The 20,552-nt window shown below is 31.4% G+C and overlaps 1 protein-coding gene across 2 annotated transcripts in view; it reads left to right on the top strand.

The window, feature by feature from the left end:
* LOC118182221 (uncharacterized) overlaps positions 1-20,552 on the top strand; it is a 141,070-nt gene that overhangs the window by 102,619 nt on the left and 17,899 nt on the right. For both annotated transcript variants that reach the window (XM_035351541.2, XM_035351542.2), the window contains 3 exons: positions 6,307-6,418; positions 11,966-12,059; positions 17,070-17,124. In XM_035351541.2, coding sequence (XP_035207432.1) covers positions 6,307-6,418; positions 11,966-12,059; positions 17,070-17,124 — 261 coding nt within the window. The remainder of the gene's footprint in view (positions 1-6,306; positions 6,419-11,965; positions 12,060-17,069; positions 17,125-20,552) is intronic.

Genomic DNA, 20,552 nt, shown 5'->3' with positions numbered 1-20,552 from the left:
TAAGATGTATATGTATATATATATAATCTGGGTGTTAAAAATATTTGCAAACAATCTTTATGCACATGACCAGCTCCAAGCATAGGTGTAAGCAGCTACGTAGGACTCCAGATTAGTTCTTCTCATAAGCGGCAGTTAAATCAAGTTGTATTTTACTTTGAATTATCACTAATTTCAATTTCTACTATACTAACTGCTGTACTGATCGGCCGTCTTGATCGTTATCGTCATTAATGCTCCTGGTTGCTGTATCTTTGGGCTTGAGTTCGAATCCCGAAGAAATCATGCGTATTTGTGAGTGTGTAGTGTCTATACGGCAAGCCGAAAGACCTCTCGATTGGTTGATGGTAAGCCTCATCTGCGGCTGAGAGGTAAAAACCGCTGAACACTGGTAGTTTGGTCCGAGATTCGAGTCTCGGCGAACGGGCTGGTTGCATGGGCGTTTTCGTGGTTTTTCCCATCTGTAACATGGATACGAGCTAGTTTCCCTTAAAAACTCTTCTACGGGACATCTCTCCCTTTCCGTGCAGTGGTGGAGCATGTATTAAATTAGAGGGGGGCGGATCGTTGTTAGGGGAAAAGGGGTGGGAAACCCTCGCACCGCCTCCAGGGTGTTTTTCATCAAAACAGGGACATAGTTAACAAGAACGCAAGGCCCAGCGATATTTAATGTACCTTCGGGAATGTACATTTTTTTTTTTTTTTTTTTTTTTGGGTGCTAGCCGTGCTTTTACCTGTATCTGTACTGTACTGATCGTCTTAGACATCGAAATTACACTGGAGCTAGACTTATTTGTACAATACAGGAGAAAAACTTTTGATTATATGTATAAAATTGTGAGAATTTGCGATATGTTATTTTAACTTGCCTTTTATCGAATAATAGTGTTGTAACGCATAAAAAATACTTAAAATTTGTTTCGATAAAGCAAATATATAACAGCTGTCAGTTTTAATTCTGTGGATAATCGCGCATGCGTCTTATGCGAAAAAGTCTCATAATTAATTTTCTTATGATAAAAACAAAGAAAAAAGCATATATGTTACGTAAGGAAAAAAAGAGATGCTTTATTTTTTTTCGAAAATTTCACATTTCAAAATCCTATAAGAATAAAACTGTTTTAAATACTTTAAAAATAAATATATATATATCAAATAAAGCACACAGATTTTAATCCATAATTAAATTTACAAGTAAATATACAGTTTGTCTAAAAAAGAAGTTATTAGCAGATCAAATAAATGCCTTAATTAGGCTCCATAAAAATGATACCATTATTAGTAAATGATACCATAATTAAGAACGAAACGACGCCAAATGAATGTAAATAATGTGCAAATGATAACTCTTTATCATTTAGCCATTCAGTGATAGTTTATTTGAATATGACAAAGTTCATAAGGGCTATTTACTTAAGGAGAGGGACGCATTCGTGGATGATTTTCTAAGGGAAACTGCCGCGTATTCAATTTACACATGCTCTAGCCCGTTAGCCTGAGACCACTGTCCCAATATTCCAGTTGTTTCGGTAAATTTATTTACTTTCAGATTAAGTAATGTTTCTTTTGTGGGACACTTAATTAATTATTACTTTATAGCATATGAAAATCATTTAATGATATTTGTTTTGTTTAGCCATATATTTATTTCTGTTTAATGATCATCGGGCGTTTTGCTGTTGCTAATGTTATCACTCAGATACCTTACCCAAGTTAAAAGGTGCGTAATTACTATCTTATCGATGTTGGAGATATTGTGTGCACATGCGCGATGCATTTTCCACGCTATTAGTTCCTCTTTCTCCCTGTTTTAATTCCTCGATTTCAAGTTCTTGGAACTTTTTTTTTTTTCCGCCGGGAATTCTAAGTTCAGGAACGGTTCCTTTCCTTCTCTGCTTCGCTGATGCAGTGTGTGTGCAAGGTATCGATAAAACTACCTTCCTGTGGCTTATCAGGGAAGTGCGAAATACAGGCACCGGAAGAAAGCAACCTCCGCTACCCCCGCCACCATCCGGTTCACATGACCACATGCATCTATACATACATCCATGCATATGGCAGCCGTACCCACAGCAACGACTCGGTGCACGTAGTGAGTAGTGTATCTGCAAACGGAGCACATGGAGTTCCTTTTCTCATCGCTGGCTTTTCGCGGGAAAAAGGCAGGTTTTTCTTCTTCTGGGTCATCCTTGTTATTCCTGGGCCCATTTAAGCGTATAAAAAGGGTCACCTGTCTTGAAATTGGCCGAAGGGCCCCTAACTTATCATACCTGGCTAGATATGTGTTGTTATTTTAGCTTGGCTGGCATGGCAGCCAGGTCGGCCCAAACGACTGCCCTGCATCGATCTTGTTTTGGTTTCGCCGTAACGATGTTAAATCGTTCAAACGGTAATTTTTTTTCTCTCGAGTTTTTGCTTGGAAGATCAAGGAAGTCGAAGCATTGTTTGTGCTGTTATTTTAGTTTTTTTCCCTTGTGATTGGATTTCAGGAATAAATTTTTCCTCGAATTCGTGGCATCTCCGTTGTGCGGGTGGCCTGTGTCTTGTTGACAGGTGAGTGTAGATTGATAACCATTATCATTGTATTTTATAACTCCTTTTATTGATAATTATTCAGATTATTTTTATTAAATTTAGAAAAGAATTTCTTTCTTAAGCGTTTTGACTGTTTTATTCATCTGTTTTCTGTTTAGAGCAACATTATCGATTTCGCTTGCCGGTAATATTGCGAAAATATTTAATTCGTTTTCACGTATAATCACTACGTAAAATACTGTTTGAAAAGTAATTGTAAAGTTCGTAAATATTTTAGTATTTTTCTCAGAGCTAAAGTTCGTCAAGCATGGTATGTTAAATGATGTTACTGTAGAAATGAACTTGGAAAAACCGTTATTTAAAATGTTAAGTTGAAAAACACTAAAAGTTGCATATTAATGGTATTTTTCATTTTTAAACTGTAACATATATTTTAAGCAAATTTTAATGAGATTATTGAAATTATTATTTTCATTCCATTGTTCTGTTTCATTAGTATTCATAATGTATTTGAAGAGATAGGAATATAAGCAAAGAAATTATATTTTTAATGAGAAATATGTTTAAGAAAATACAGTTTTTCTAATTAGAAAATAATTTATTTTAATATTTTAAAGAAGAAGTTTATTGAGTTAACATGTGCTGTAAATTTTTTGTTAATTGAACATTTGTTTTTAAGTTGCACGTATTGATATCATATCCAGTTTTAAAACTTATATGTATATCCTGAACTTTATCATAATTATCTCTAGACTTTCTTGTAATCATTATTCTAAATAATTTCTCATGGAAATGTTGCTGTAATAAACAAATCAACTTAATCTAATCCTTTGAATTACCATTAAATAACTATAACATTTTGAATATTTTTCTTAAAATTTAAGTGTTTATTTTTATTAGCAGAAGTTTTTTTTTTACCTTATGTACATTATAGTAATTTTGTGTTTTACAAAATACTTAGATTTAACTAAAATGTACCGAAGAAAATATTTTTGAATATTATTTCATAATTTATTCAAATACATCGAGAAAAGGCTTTTAAAGTAGTAAGTAATTTTTATTTCATTATGGGATCGTTTAGTTTTTCATTGCTAAAAATTGCAGATTTGTAATTTCAGCAGTGTGAAGAATTGTTGCTAGTAGAACTTGTATAGAAATATAACATTCAGTGGTTTTAAGAAAAATGAAGTTGTGACATCTATGTAATTATTCTTTGATATACGTCTTTTATTATTATTTTCTTACAAGTGATGTTTGTAAAGTGTTTAAAAGTTTTTAACTAATTTCTAATTTAATTGTGGGGGGGGGACTTTAAAATTGCTGTTTTAGAGTAGTGCTGTTGATATATTAAAATATCTAATTAATATTGTTTCTTTCCTAACATTACTGTGTATGAAAACTGTATTTTAAGCCACTGTGTTTTCTTTTGTAAAGAATAACCAATTTTTTGCATTATTTTTCCTTTTGGTGCTGAATAGATATTGTATATATTTTTTTTAAATTATGAGTGTTTTTAACATTCATGTCTAACTTTTTAACATTCACGTTATGAGGGTGTAATTATGGAAGGGGGGGGAGTATGATATGTAAGAAAATAAAAAGAGTGTGACTTAAAATTTAAGAGAGTATGTCCTTATTCTTTAGAGATATGAAGCATAGCTTTTCTTATCTTAGAGAACAGGATGTAGTTAAGTTGTGAACATTTTAGGTAATGACCTCTTACATAACCTAATAATGAGAATAACTTTTTAGTTATTTTAAAAGGGAGAAGGGAAGGAAGGATTTCTTATTAGTTATTTTAAAAGAGAAAATTTGTTGAATATCTGATTAATCTTTAACTGCTGTGACATTTTTTTCAGCGTAATTACTGTAAGCGGTCTCACAGACCACTTTAAAGAAACGCCTAAAAATACATACTTTTATGCCTTTTTAAGGAATCTTATAGATACTTTATGCATATTTATAGAATTCTAATTCGTTTAAATCAATATATTTAAACATAAATCATTTAATTTTATGCAGTTAAATTCATATAAAAATATGACTATTTTCATCATTTTAAAGAACAAAGATTTTATTAAACATGCATGAAAATGTGTGACTTTATTATTAAATTAAACCATAATTCTACAACAGTGAATTTAATTATTAATAAATAATAGATTAGTATATCTTTGTTTACAAGGATGAATCATAAGATGATATACAGTCAAAACACATTTTTTGAGAGCACTGAAGACATACTGGTTCTTTGCATGCTGTTTTTCTCTTCTTACAAGGTGGGCACAGACTACGTGTTTTTCTTTCTTCTAATTTTTCTTCTCGGTTTGATAAATCGCAGTTCCGTTGGCAAAGAAGCGGAAGTTATCCGAACTTTCAGATAAGGTTTAGTTTAAGTTGATTATCTAATAAAAGCATGAAATTTTTTTTCTTTTCAGTTTTATAGCATCAGGATATGACTAGAACAATATGTATGAACATAAATTCCAAGTATCTTCGGGCTCTTCTCTAGAGCCTATTTTTGCAGGGTGTTTCAGACCAGGGAGCTGAACTATTATGTTATGTTTTGTGTTCGTACTGCCCGACTTGGTTCTTGTTTTGCTCTATTTGAAGTTCTTTTTCCATAAAAATTATCGTTTTGTTCACAGTCATTAGAAAAATTATGATATTCATTTGCAGAAACTTTTGCTTTCACTGTGAATACATAATTCTTCAGAATCAGAGTATTTTATATAAAAAATATTGTTGACGAGATATTCAATTTCTTTTTGAGTGAGATATACGGGACATTTTCTTGTAAAATTTGAAGCCATATTTATCACTTTTACGAAAAACAAGCATCCGATAACGTCTATCGTCCACTGAAACTGATACGCATCTGCTGTGAGCAGTCTCTCAGATCACCTTAAAAAGGAAAAAATGTGATAACTGAAAACCATAATAAAGCTAAAAGAGTGAAACTGGATATGTGACCTTGTGGGATGGGTTTGGGAAGGTAGGAGGAAGGACAGGGACCATTCTCCGCTTTCAGGGGTGGAAATGACGGTTAGAAAATCCTCAACGGTCTCTCAGACTGCTCATAGCAGTTAAAGGTTAAGGAAAACTAGCACACTGCTAATTTTTGTACGAAATGTATATTTAAAATAGTTGTATACAGTTTTTCTTCGCCTTACTGCATACTGTTCTAGTGTAACTGGAAAGCACTTCTGACTAGCAATAGTATAAAGTCCATAGTTGGAATCCCATTGAGGGCATTGCATATTTTTCATGCCTCTTGCTCCAGAATAAAAAGCCTAATGATCTGAACGGTGGCACCCATACTACAGAGTGGTGGACAATAATTCATTTAAATTTTTTTTGATAAATTTTATTTTGTAATTCATATTCTATGTTTTTACTAGCAAGTGTTGTTGAGGGGCTGGTAGGTCAGTCTGGAGAAGCTTACAAGGGCAAAATATTTAAATTAATGAAAATGAATGTTTCTATTATGGTAATTATTCCTATTCTGTAAGAAATATTATGTTTCTATTCGAGCAAATTTCTGCTGGTACCATTTTCATTCCCATTCTCGATGTCTGTGTAACATGCACTGTACAATGTTTTTATGTTGTACTATTTCAAACTAATAATACTTTAACAATAATAATTGTAATAAGCAAATATTAATTTATATCATAATAATTTTAGTAGATGTTTTAAATTTCACTCAGTTATATGCTTTTTCTTTCTTTAAGTGAGTAGATTTTTATGATAAATTTTTTGTATTTGTAGGCTTGGTGAAAATAGCATCAGGTTTGAATTTAGATATCTTGGCTCCAAGAAAAAAGATAACTGTGCTGCTCATTGGTAACCATTCAGCTGGGAAAAGTTCGTTTATAAACTGGTAAGTTTTTAATGAGTAGATGTAAATTTTTTCACTAAAAATGGGATGCTTGACAGATTTTTGATACATAAATCTTTTAAATTTAAGAAAATAATTTAAGTTTCTTGTTTAAGAAAAAATATTTACATGAAGTGCAAAAAGCTGTGTCATGATCATTTTGAGGAAAACACTCTAAAATATAACATTCTTTTCCATCTATGATGTAGGAAGTCCATTTACTAAACCTGATATTAGCTTTTCTTCTGAAAAATAACATATAAATAAAAAAAATATGTTCATAATTAGAAAATATATGTTGGTGTATATATAGGTAAAAAGCAGGAAAAGGTATTAAAAACCGAATGACGTAGTAGTTTAGTGTGTATATATATATATATACAGTCAAAAGTCGTTAATCCGGACTTGTCGGGACTTCGGCGATTCTGGAGTATAGATCATCAGTTTAAATCGCGTAAGATGGCATGCAGAAATTCTAAAATTAAAAATATGAAACCGTAATTTATGAAATAAAGAACAATTATGATCTAAAGGGTATCAGAATTTACAAAAAAAAAAGCTTAATATTTATTTGTTTACTTTATTAAACATTTCTTTCAATGTAAGTTGTTTAAGTTGCTTCGTTTTATGTGATAATACTTTCTCTTTAATTCTATAAAAAGACATAATTTTTGTTCATTTACAAAGTTCTGCTGTTCAAGTCCCGTTAATTGCTGTGCCGAGAATACCGATTAACTTGTCAATCGAAATTTTTTCGTTTTCACTAACCTCTCTGTCACATTCTTCATGCCTTTATCCATTTTTTGCAGCAATTCCACTTTTTGTTTGATGAACATCGAAACATACTTTCGTTTTGTACGATCCTTTGGGAGCTCCAGAATCGGAAATTCTATTTGACATAATCGAAAGTTCAAGTTTACTTTTATAGTATTGTTCTTACAGTCTGCAAAAAATAATAAGTCGTATCCAATTCGAAAATTAAGGAACAACGCAATCATCAACACTAACTGAAATAGCTAATTAGATAATTTTAGCTTATACCGTCCATTATACATAAAACGCCACGCAAAAACGTATTCTGCGCACACGCAAATGCGCAGTCGTAAGAGGTCTTACGCACACACGTAAACGCCTATGCGCATGTGTCAACGCAGCGCATGCGCAGAAAGTTTTTAGGTTTGAGGTCCGGATTATGGGTGTCCTAATTAACGACTTTTGACTGTACATCTATTTATATACATATATTTTGTATTTAATTAAATTCTGAGACAGCAAACTTTATAAATTGTTTTCATCATTTAGGTTATATGAAGAAATTTTAATTACCTTTCTGCTTAAACATAGTTGAAAGAGATTCATCAAGCAACTAATGATTTACAGTAATTAATCATAGATTGAAAATCACTGTGTAAATGAAAAACTGGAAAAGGATTCTCAATTTATGTACAGTTATTATCAATATTTTACCTATGCCCCAAAACTTTATTCATGAATGTCACTTTGGTTTAAACTGTGTGATATGAATAATTATTATCTGTTCGTTACCTAAGTTCCAGAACTGAAGTTATTCATAAATATGCTACTCTAGTTTAAATTGTCTTAGAAGTTGCTTCTTTCTGGTATATTCATCATGAGCCCACCAGCGGTCGAGCGTTAAAGACGCTGAACACTGGTAGTTCGGTCCAAGGTTCAAATCCCGCGAACGGACTGGCTGCATGGGAGTTTTCGTCGTTTTCCCCATGTGTAATGTGTATACGAGCCAGTTTCCCTTAGAAAGTCCTCCACGAAGACATCCCTCCCTTTAGGCAGATAGCACTCGCATGCTTTGCCATAATTGAATAATCCAATCCATCATCGTATGCTATCTTTTATACAATCAGTATATGCAAATGAAAGACTACCTAAAATATACTAACAAAAGTAACTAATTATTGTTCATATAAGCCAGAATAGCATATAGTGAAAATCTTTTTTCTTTTATGTTGTATTTTGTTATTATTACGAACATATATAAAAGTACGCAATGAAAATAAAATCATATCTGAATGTAATACTCTAATATCCCGAAATTAGTGGGACCGATAAAAAGTGTGAAAGTTAAGGTCAAACTTTGCTCTTGGTCCTATTTTCAGGATCAAGGGCTGAAAAAAATGTATCTTTAGAATAATAGTATATAATAAAGAATGTAATTTTTATGCAGATCGATTCAAAATCATTGTAAAAGAAATATTTTTATAAAATAGAATTATTTCTGTGGCAGTGCTCTATAAGAGTAATATATATATATATATATATTATATAAAGTTCAACAGTTATATATCACAAGAAAAGTTGAATTTTGAAATCTTTTTTAATAAACCTTGAAAGTTTTACTATTTCTATTGCATTCACCATATACAGCTTGGAAAAAAGTTCTGTTTAATGTAACTACAGCACAAATTCTGAGATCCATAACAGATCATTAATTTAAATCTTACATAATGATGTGTAGAAATAATAGAAAATATAAAAGTTACTTATGATATAATGAAACATTTTAAAATCTTAAATCTAAATTAAAAAAAAAAAAAAAAAAACCTCATTGTTAACATTTCTTTTGTTTTATTAAGCATTTCATTCAACATAAGTTGCTTGAAGAATTTCAGTTTTGTGCTTCTCTTTGATATATAAGTATAAGAAGTGAAGTTCTGTCCTTTAACCCTCCGAGCGTTATGGGTTTAGCCCTGAAATTTCAAAGTTCCTCAAAATGTCATGAATAAGTGGTATTTTCATGATTTTAATTAAAAAATGACTTTCTCAATTTGTACCTTGACTCCTTTTCTTCCAATGTACCTCCAAACCGAAATCAGATACATTAAAAACTAGTAGAAATTTTCATGTATAATGAATATAGAAGGCAGCCTTGTATGCGGAATTTTCCGGCCGTAACGCTGAGAGGGTTAATAGCTGTGTCAGCAGTTGTCATTAAATAGTCAGTTGTATTCTTTTTATTCTCAACAACGATTCATGGCTTTCTGTACTATGCATGCCGATATTGTTTGCATTTAAAACTATACTATAGATTTTGCCATCCATTGCTTGATTTGAAGATCAGGGCATTACTTTCAGAAAATTTTGTGGTTATTTTTATTTACTTTCCTTGAAAACCATACCACTTCCCCCTTCCTTTTTAATTTTTTTCATATTTTCCCAGCACCAGGCATCAGTCAGTTTGGTTAGGCTTCTTTGCTTATATTCACGTTTTTCATCTAACTGTCTTGTTCATCTAATCCAAAAGATGAAAAAGATATATCAAAAGATGAACAAGTGGCTGTTCTATTCTTCAAGAAAGAGGTATTTCCTATAAATCAGAGTTTATGTAACTTCCTGATGAAATTGAAATGCAGCTTGAAGCCGAAATTGTGATATTTTCTGGATTTAAAACCATACTACAGATTTCTCTATTCTGTTAATTGATTGATGATTGGAGCACTGCCATCTCATTGAGATAGTTCAATAATATCATCTTCATCTAGCATTTCTTCACAGTGATCAGAAATTTTTTTTTTACTTGCAATATCCAAAACCTTTGAATTCATAGCTGTCACCACCATCATCATCACAAAATATGGTACTTGCCTATAAACATGCCAAGTTTAAAAAAAAAAAAAATTTTTCACACACATCCTCCCTTGAATTTGCAATGCTCTACACAACAGTATTTAAAGAATTGTTATTTGGTCTTGTCGCTGCATCAATTTTAAAATGGCTGTTTTATATCTGCATGCAACATTGCAGTAATTGTTTGCTGAATGATAGAACTCTAGTTTAAAGGGTACAATAAAACGGAGGTGTTATTCACTAATAAACTTTAATTTTGGTAGGGCATTTGCCTTACTACTCAAAAGCCAAAAATGAAAATGGAGTTCGCTAGCTGATATGTGTTTAAAAGCAAAACCGTGCACAAGTGGCTCAGTGTTTTTATGTATAATGATGTTCCTCGGCAGAAGTAAGCTCTGCCTTTTTCCATAAGTAACATATTCTTTGTTCCTACACTGTGTAAAAAGAATATATGTATATATATATATAGGTTTAATTAATTGGGCACTTGATTTTGGACTGCATAATGCATAAGGATAGCGTGTTGTGTATACATAGCAGCAAAATCTACAGCTGCTTAAATATATATGTGGTATCTTTATGTAGTATCAGAAGAATGCTATTCTTATAATTCTTGTAAACTGTACTGAATTAAGGAATATGAATCCCACAGAGAGATTATAAAAGTAGTATGTACTTGAAATGAAAACTCTTTTTAATATTAATTACAGAATCTCTTTGCTGACCGTTAACCATGTTTCCATCAAAGAAGAATGAGCCGTAAACAGATGATCGGGATATTTCACAAAACACATTGATTTTGGGTGAATCTCGTACATGTTCAGTGGCTGCATGCGGGTTCTGTAGGCCCCAAATTCGAACATTGTGTTTGTGTACATACCACTAGCATGAAAAGCCGCTTCATCACTGAACAGGATGCGTTGTGCGAAAGTGTTATCATTGTCAATAGCATCAATAATCTCGTTACAAAATGTCACACATTTGCATTTGTCATCAGGATGCAGAGCCTGTAACAATTGCAACTTGTACGGCTTCAAAAGCAACCGACGTCTTAAAACACGCAAAATTTTTGTTGCGGGCAGTTGTAACTCCCGACTGGCACGACGAGTTGATTTTGAAGGACTACTTTGGAAAGCAGTTTGAATTCATGCAACATTTTTGTCGGGAACACAAGGGTGGCCAGAACTCTTTCCTTTACATACACATCCTGTATTTACGAACTGTCGATACCATCTGCGAATGTTCCACCCATTCAGAGGATCACTTTGGTACTTCAACTTGAAAAATGTCTTTGCACTGTAATCACGGAATTGCACTTCGCAAACTTGAGCGAAGCAAATTGATTTCTGCTGCAGAGTAGCCATTTTAAACATGTGATGGTTGCCACACAAAACAGAAGACAACTGACATCTAGCAGCTGTTAATATAAACTAGACTATCTATTCGTTTCGCCAATAGCTGAGGCACAGTGATCGATAGTTTGGAAAAAATAACACTTTGTAACATGTATATTCTTTTTAAAACACGGTGTATATATATATATGTTATGTATCTCAGTTGCTGTCTGTATTGCAAGAAACTACTACTTATATTCAAAATATTCTGAATCTACTTAATATTCGAAATTTATCTGAATCTTGCATAAGCAAGTATTTTGTGGGGGGATATAAAATATTAATTAAATTAAAATTGTAATATTGATTACAAAACAGTTTATAATAAGAGCACTTAAACTATTATTTTGCAGTATCAGTAAGATCTTGTGTTTTCATGATCATGATCAAAATAATAGTTTTAACATTCTAGTATCTTTTTAAGAAAGATACAAAAAAAAACTAATACTTTTTTTGAACAATATTTACAATATGAATTGGGAAATGTAAAATTATATTTTTAATTTCATGTTTGTGAACACTTGTGATCTCATGTTCTGCATTTTATTAATTTTAGGTACATAGAAGAACATATTTTAAAAACTGGTGTGGCAATTGAAACTCAGGGATTTACTTTTGTCACTAGTGGGAAAAAAAGGGAAACTTTAACTGTAAGCATATTTAATTGTTGTTTAATTTTTAGCACATTCTGTTATCTTTTCTGCGTTTGTATACGTACATATGAAAGATATGTATACATACATATGTGTTTCTTCCTTTTCTGCCTACTGCACGAATAAAGGCAACTGCCCTTTGCCTGCCGCCAGGGAATTTAATGACCTCATTCTGAAGAAAACCCCTACCTTTCAAAAAGCTGAGGGTTACTATCTAATTTTACTTTTTCGAAACCAAAGGCAGCCAATACAAAAAGAAGAATTGAGAAATAGGATTACATATCAGAAGAACAAGTGAAGAATATCTAATAAGTAGGCTAATTACTTGAATAATAGTGATAAATGCAAGGGCTAGCTGAGGAAATAAAAGATATTAGTAAACGCACATATTAGCATTGGAAACACATTTGATTATTTACAATACTAGACCGAATATTGTTGTAATAGTATTATAAATTAGATAAATATAAAGTAATCAAATTATATTTCTTATAAATTACATCTCTTAAAGCTATTATTTATTTAATATATTTCTTTGACTATGATAGTGAAACACAAATTGATGTTTAAACTAGACAGAAAAATTTAATATAGTTAACTGTCGTGCGAACGATTATTCGGTACTATAGTATAGTTCCGGAATAAACATGTTAAAGGATAATACTTTCAGGAGAATTCCAGAATAAACATGTTAAGCAAATTAGATGGAGAAATAATCCATAATTTATTGATGATATCTGTATAAAGTCTATGTTTGTGGAAAAACATGTATAATTTGCACCAAGGTATCACTCATAGAAACGGAGTTTATTTCTTTCCTTTTTATTTTCTTATTAATAAGATTTGCAAAGAAATATGCTAAGATGAAAATTACCAATGAATAAAACTTTGTAGCATTTTTAAAGATAAAATTTAAGTTTTTTACTTCATAAACTGAAGTTTTTACAATGTACTTTTTCCATATTAAATGTGTACAGAGAAAGGAAGAGTTAGGGTATCAACAGGATTTGAAATTCCAGTCAAAATGCCAATATTTAGTGACTTTATTGCCTGGTAAGACCCCTTGAGGGTGATCAGATGCTATATGATGAAAAATATATTAAAGAAAAGAGAAGATACAGTATTCGTAAACATAAAAGTATGCTGAATGTTTGGTAAATGATTTAAACTTATCTGTATGCCTTTATGAAATATTAGGAATATAACATAAAAGCATCAGTGAAGAAAGAAATGGCAATTTCAATCATTGTAATCTAAATGAATAGCATTAGGAGTATCTGCAGTTAATTCCAGTACTGCCAGAAAATTTTATAAAATTTATAAATGAGGTATATAATAAATTGCATGAACTCATCGTATTATAAATTATAACTAGTAGAAATATTAGCATTCTTTATTGACAATCTTTCTTTATAAATAATTTCAAATAATTAAACCTGAAAGTAGATTGGAAAATATGCTGCATATTTGAAGACTGAAGATTAATCTGCACCAAGGTGTTAGAAACATCTGTTATGATGCAAGAGATTATGAAAACTATTTAAATATAAGTTGGCATAAATACAATACAGCAATATACAAACTTTAGATACATGAAAACTTACATACAACAATATATGAAAAAGAAATAGATCAAGAGGAAGTTAAAATCCCTAGTTATGAACATAAAGGAGTTTTAAATTTTTTTATGAATTATGAAAATGCTGCAGATGCTTATAATTATCACCTGTTATTAATCTAATGCATGTCATAGAAGAGTAAAGTATAGTTAGAGTTGTTGGAAAACAGAATAAATAGTAAGGGTTTCTAATATTTAAATATGGAATTTTTATAAAAATTAAATAGCTTTAAAACATCTCCAATGATTAAAAATGGAAAGCTTAATAAGGCATATATTATAATAATATAATTAATATTATAATAATATTGGTGTGAATTTAGAACCGCTTAACAAACCTAATTTTTAGATTTAATCAAGAGAATTTTTTAAATGAAATTAGAACTATTTATCTGAAATGGTAAATTTGAAAGTTAAAAACATTCTATACAATCTAAGAAGATTTGTTAATATTTATATAGACAAGAGGACAAATTTAAGGTGTACTTCAAATCTGATATTTGATAGGTTGATATATATATATATATATTTACCTGGCTTGTGGTCATCTCTCGAACACTCCAAGCCTTCTTGAAAACTGGTACTCCACTTTCTCATTGACTTGTCGAACACACAATCTGCTCTGTATGCAGCCACCATCTGGAGATGAGTATCGGCCGGTTTAATCCCTTCCACGTTCAGAAATCTGATAATATCTTGCTGCTCCCCAATCGTTGAATTTTCGCAATGTGAATGCCAAGATGTCATCACACGCACTGCCACATCAATTGGATGGAACACACAACTGCCTGCTTCACTCCGGCGTCATGTGCAGGCACTTGCGCATGAACACAACCATGTCGGACACTTCATTCGTGTCCTTAGATGTCTCACTACGTTATGCCAAAGCAGCAAGTTCAAATTTCAACTGGTTTAGTTGTTACAACTTTCCGTACCTTTTCATTTGAACACCCCTTATAATAATAGAAAGTATGTAGAAAGTTTTTGAAGCAAATACATTGTGATAAAAGTATTTATAAAATAACTTCATCCCCCCTTTTTTTTGCTGCTGCTTAAAACACAGTATCCATGAAAATATAAATTACTGAGCACTGTATTCTAAAGTTGCATGGAGCAAGACAATCTTCTTCAGCAGCCTATTGCACTTTATTAAAATTTTCTGGAAGGATAACAACACTTTCATTTGCTACTCGCCTCAATAAGAAATTAAGTTTCGTGTACGCTGTTGTTTTTTGTGGCCATATATTACAAAAGTGGCAGCATGCTGTGAAAAGAAGTACACTTCAAGAATGAACTCCTTATCTCAGATTCCATGCCATTTGGCTAATAGGAGGAGGAATATGCTAAAGCCAACAAGCCTTAGCTAGATAATCATAGTTACAAAATGCTTACTTGCAGTGGCAGTTTGGTAGTGTTGGTGGTGCCTCTACATATGTAATTTGAAGTAGCTTAAAACTCTGATTGTATCTGTAAGCATTAATTTTATAACTGTGTAGTGCTAGGTATTAGCAAATCAAAAACATTACTTGTTCTGATTTTTATATCTTGTATCAAAAGTATTTGTGAGCATGTTAATTTATTATAAGATTATAAGCTATAAGAGATAAGCATACTTGTAATGATTTATTACATTACTTTTATTTCTGATATTTGTTTTTTTGATTTGATTTACTCTCTGAGAACCCTTTTCAGTAAGATTAAATGCCACCATGAGTTGCAATTTTAAAAAATCTGATGTGTACACTACATGACTTCCTTGTATGGAATATTAAATTATATGCATTTTTTCTTGCATTTCATTTAAACTTATTGGATTGAATTAATATCTACTTCATTGATAGCATATAAACCACAATAGAATAAATTCACTATATTTGTTTACCATCGCGACATTCTGGGTTCTAGGTTCACTTACCAGTGTTATATTTCATTCATATTATAACTCAGAATGCCCAAAATTTATATCATTTGAAGAATTATCTAATCGTAAGAAATTAAGCAAACAAACAAACAAACAAAAAAAGAAACAGTTTTTCACAGAGGATTCAGTATTTCTCATTCAATTAGTTCAGTTCTCACTTCGCGACTAGGCAAAAATACATAAAAACTCGAAATATTTGTATTAAAAATTTTGAAGTAAATCTTAAACACTTATTTCCTCGAAAAATTCCAGAAAGGATTAAGCATGATTTAATTCGCAATAATAAATGAAGGTGTTATCTTTGTTATTGCGAAGCTTAGTCTCTAGATTGGCAACAAATCTGCTATTCTGATGTTTCAAATGTAAACAAATATGTCCACCATGTTATATAAAAATTAGACTTAAACAGCTTTTAAATTGTTGATAATTCTACAAATATTGCTTGCGGATTTCCCAGAGGCATACAAATCTTAACCGTAAGATAAGAACAACATAATTCAATCATTTTTAAAGCAAAAAACGCACAACTTACAAACATATAAGAGTAAAGAAACTGAAATGACTCAGCCGGGTAACAGAGTGGATATATATATAAAAATGTTTATATACGTTTGGTGCGGCCGATTGTAACCATAATATGAGGTGCACATCTACATGTTATGGCAATCCTATATACAAAATTTCAACGTTTTGAGGCTACTCGTTTTTTAGTTATGAGAAATACATACATACATACATACATACAAACAGTACGAAAAATTCTCTTCGGAATTCATTTTAAAGCAATTTTATAATTTTTTTGTAGGAAAAGATTCCTTTATTCTCTCCTTATGACAGATTTCCTCCTTCTTACAGATGTTTCGCAAAAACATTGTTAAATTTCATTCAATAGCGGTCAAAATGGATATTTTCGTTGAAATATGCTGTCTGAAACTTTTCGCGATTACAATACTTCCTTTTTACTTCGTACAAGGAAGTAAAAATGAAGTAAAATATGCTGAAAATTGATAACTAAAAAATTTTCTTTTGCTGAATTTGTAAAAAATCCTAGAATGAAGACATTAAACTCTTAAAGTAGATGTCTGAAAACTGTTCATAACTTCAGTTGTGCTGAACATACTTTGAGGTACATTTACCCATAACTAGATAAAGAATATCACTAATGCAATATCATATCTGTCATAAAATTGATTTGCAATTTGATAGATGTTTTAATTTCCTTTTCACTAAAAATACAAATTCAGCAAATTCAGAATATTGTGTGTGTATTGGCAACCATAAAATATTGACATTTCAGTTCATTTTAGAAGCATTTTTCCAAAGTTGGACAAGTGTGTAATATTATATAGTCTTTTGTTAAATATCATCTATCTGTATAACTCCTTTGCATTTTTACAATTTGTTATAAGAATAAGTAAATGCAATTTTGAAGTGTCTGTTTAACTGCTTTTTGAATATCTATTTTTAGGGCAATGCAACTCTCCACCTATATCCTCACTTCAAACCTCTGTGTGAAATCAAAGGTATGCTTGTATCTTGTAAATTAGTGCATTTATATTAAAATTATTGAAACATGCAAATTAAAATTTTTTTTTCAGTTGGATGTATCATTTAAATTTATTTTTGAATTATCTGTGCCTCCCGCCTCTTAGTATATGTTAAAAAATAAGGCCCCCTTTTTTTAATAATGGTGTTTTCTGTTAGTGAAATATCATAATTTAAAAATTTAAAATATGCATTTTTAAAAAACAATATAATTTTGGCATTTTATTTATCTTGCAAAACTCATGGACAGAATATATGTAATAGTAAACTCAGATTGATCAAATTCAGATTACTGGCTTGTCACTTTCCCAGTAACTCCTATTATTTCTCATAATCCTTTTTTTCCCTTATAAATACAAGAAAAATTAGCTTTCTGAGAGGTTCCTGACAAGGCTAGGTGTTATTTTTTCAGTGGCAGAATTTTACAGTATCAGACATTTAAATTTTTCTGTACTGTAAATTATTGAAGCTTTTAAATTCATTTCAAGCTTTAGCAATATTCGCTTTTATGAAGAAACTTTAAGAAATGGTTCCCCACCCCACCCCACCTTCAGTCCGAATAATACATTATAGAGAGGTAATAACTAACATTTATCAACTCGGAGACATTTTGAAGTTGTAATGCTGAAATGTAAGAACCTTTCAGTTTTTTTGTATTTCAGGATTGGCAACTATGAACATGGAATTCTGGAACTCTACTGTGTATTGCTGTATCATTATTTTAGTTAATTTTAATGTGAAATAAGTGGCATAACAACTTGGACAGGTTTGGTTTACTTCCCTGTTACTTTTGGGTATATATGGGAAGATGTAGGCATGTACAAATCCAGCTATTATTAATGAAATGAAATGCCCATTTCAAATTTTGCTTGCATTTGCTGTCCCAGAAGAAAATTCAAGATAAATTATGATTAAACTTTAATTTGAGCAATGTATTGCGTAAAGATGACTATAAATATATTTCTACAATGCAAAATATAAAAAAAATCAATTAAAATTTTTCAGACATAAATCTTCATAATTGTAGGCAAATATGCCTGTCCCTTTCAAGTTTCATGTTATTCAACATCTTTGTTTTGTAACCTGATTTATTTTTTTAAATAAACAAGTTTAATTATTTTAAATATGAACTATTAGTGTGTTATATCTATGATAAAAATTAATTACAGAAGTTTTTTTTTTCTTTAATAAATCAATAGAAAAATAATTTGTCTTCCACTTCGTGTCACATCTGTTACCTTGACATTGTTTTACCCAAAATTAGTTTGTAAATCTGTCTGAAAGGGGCAGTATGTATTCAGTGGCATAAACTACTTAAGCTAAGTTTGACTGCGTTGAATGTGTACTGCCCCTCTTTAGGTAGATTTACAAACTAATAGGGGGTAAAGTAATCTCAAGGTAAACAGACTTGACATGAAGTGAAAGCAAATTTGCTAAATTTTTGTCCAAAAATTTTCAATTTATATTTTTATATTTTAAATTGTAAAAATATATTTATAGTCATTTTATGCAATGTATTGCTCAAATTAAACATTAAATATTAATTTATCTTGAATTTTCTTTCTTCTGGGACAGCATTATGTAAGGAAAATTTGAAAATGTGCTGAATGTTTTTCACCTGTGAGGCATTTCCAAGTGAGCTTCTGTAATTTTTAACAACAGGCTTTATAGACTAGAAGAGAAACACGCTAATGTGACAATCAAAATCGTAAAAACAACCTTGTATTTAGTGTAAGTATAATGAAATGCTCAATCGATTTCGAGGGCAGTTAAAGGTCCCTCCTCATCAGGAGAAAGAAATACCTAGAAAGAAGAAAATAAAGGAGAAGGAGTCTCAGGAACATGTGGTCCTTATCAGCACTGCACGTGGTTACCATTGGATTTTTAATCAGAGTTGCACTGGCCGCCTACTTTTACTGAGCCAGGCTATCTGATCAAGCATAAAGTACAAGAAAAATTAGCGAAGTTAAAATAGGGAGCGAGGGGCAAATGCACCTTCACGCTCAAAATCTGAACTTCAAATAATGGAAAGCAACCACTGAACGGATTTTTATACCCTCTGGTAGTACCAAACGCGAGGAGGTAACGCCATTTATCGGCAAAAATAACTGAATTAAGATAGCAGAATTTTAAAGGCATTAGGAAGGACTGGATTGGACTTCAAATCATTAACTAAACCTGCTAAATCTTTGTGAATGTGAAAAGCCTCAAGAAAATCCAAGTCACCTATGGAAGAAGCCTTTTGGATAATTTTTGCGGACCCAAAGTCAAAATTATGGTTAAATGTCCAACTATGATACGCTATTGAAGACTTGTTAATTTCGCCTGTTCTGACATAAGATTCATGTTCCTTGATACGAAATTTCAACGCTCTTTTTGTTTGGCCAATATATCTTAAACCACACTGACACGATATACTATAAATTCCCCAAGAATTCAAGACAGAAACGCAATCTTTTAGAATCGAAGGGTGAATTTTATTAATAGGGGAGAAACCGACTTGAAAATTGAATTTCTGGAGAATCCGTGCAATTTTATAGCTAACAGAAGGATAAAATGGAAGCACGACAAGGTCATTAATATTATTTCTAACAGTGGAATGTCTTCTTTGATGGGAATCTGAAAAATTTTTAACAGTTTTATCAATAATCACGGAAAATCCACGGTCAATCGCAACTGCTCTCAAATAATTAAGTTCATTGGTAAGCAAAGATTCAGAGGAACAAACTTTAAGCGCGGAATACATAATAGTAAAAAGAAGCCATTTTTTGCTTAACAGAGTGGCATGACTTGGCATGGGGTGGTAAACAAACTGCAAAGGGTTTATGGTACACAGTGGTGCTAAAATCAGTTTCATTGCGGATTATAAGAATATCAAGGAAGGGGAGGGAATGGTTGGATTCAATTTCAAGAGTGAATTGAATGGCTAGATCAATTGAATTCATAGTAGATAGAATCTTGGATAAATCCTCTTTATAATTGTCAAAAAGTGCGAAAGTGTCGTCAACATACCGAATCCAAAGACGAAAAGATAGTTTATCAAATAATTTCATCTCAAAATAGTGCATATAAATGTCAGCAAGTACCGGACTCGGAGGATTATCCATAGCCAATAATCCTTCAACTTGACGAAAATATGCATTTTGGAAAACAAAGTGGGTTTGACTCAGAGAAACTTTAGTAAGCAAAACCAACTCATTAATTTCAGTATGTGTTAAGTAAAATTCTCGAAGCCTAGTTATAAAGAGGATTTATCCGAGATTCTATCTACCATGAATTCGATTGATCCAGCCATCCAATTCACTCTTGAAATTGAATCCAACAATTCCCTCCCCTTCCTTGATATTCTTATCATCCGCAATGAAACTGATTTTAGCACCACTGTGTACCGTAAACCCTTTGCAGT

This window comes from Stegodyphus dumicola, chromosome 12 (genome assembly GCF_044657685.1).
Source record: "Stegodyphus dumicola isolate Sdum_Otavi_A_Nest chromosome 12, ASM4465768v1".
In the NCBI taxonomy this organism is placed as follows: domain Eukaryota; kingdom Metazoa; phylum Arthropoda; class Arachnida; order Araneae; family Eresidae; genus Stegodyphus; species Stegodyphus dumicola.
This window is presented reverse-complemented; position numbering and strand designations above follow the sequence as displayed.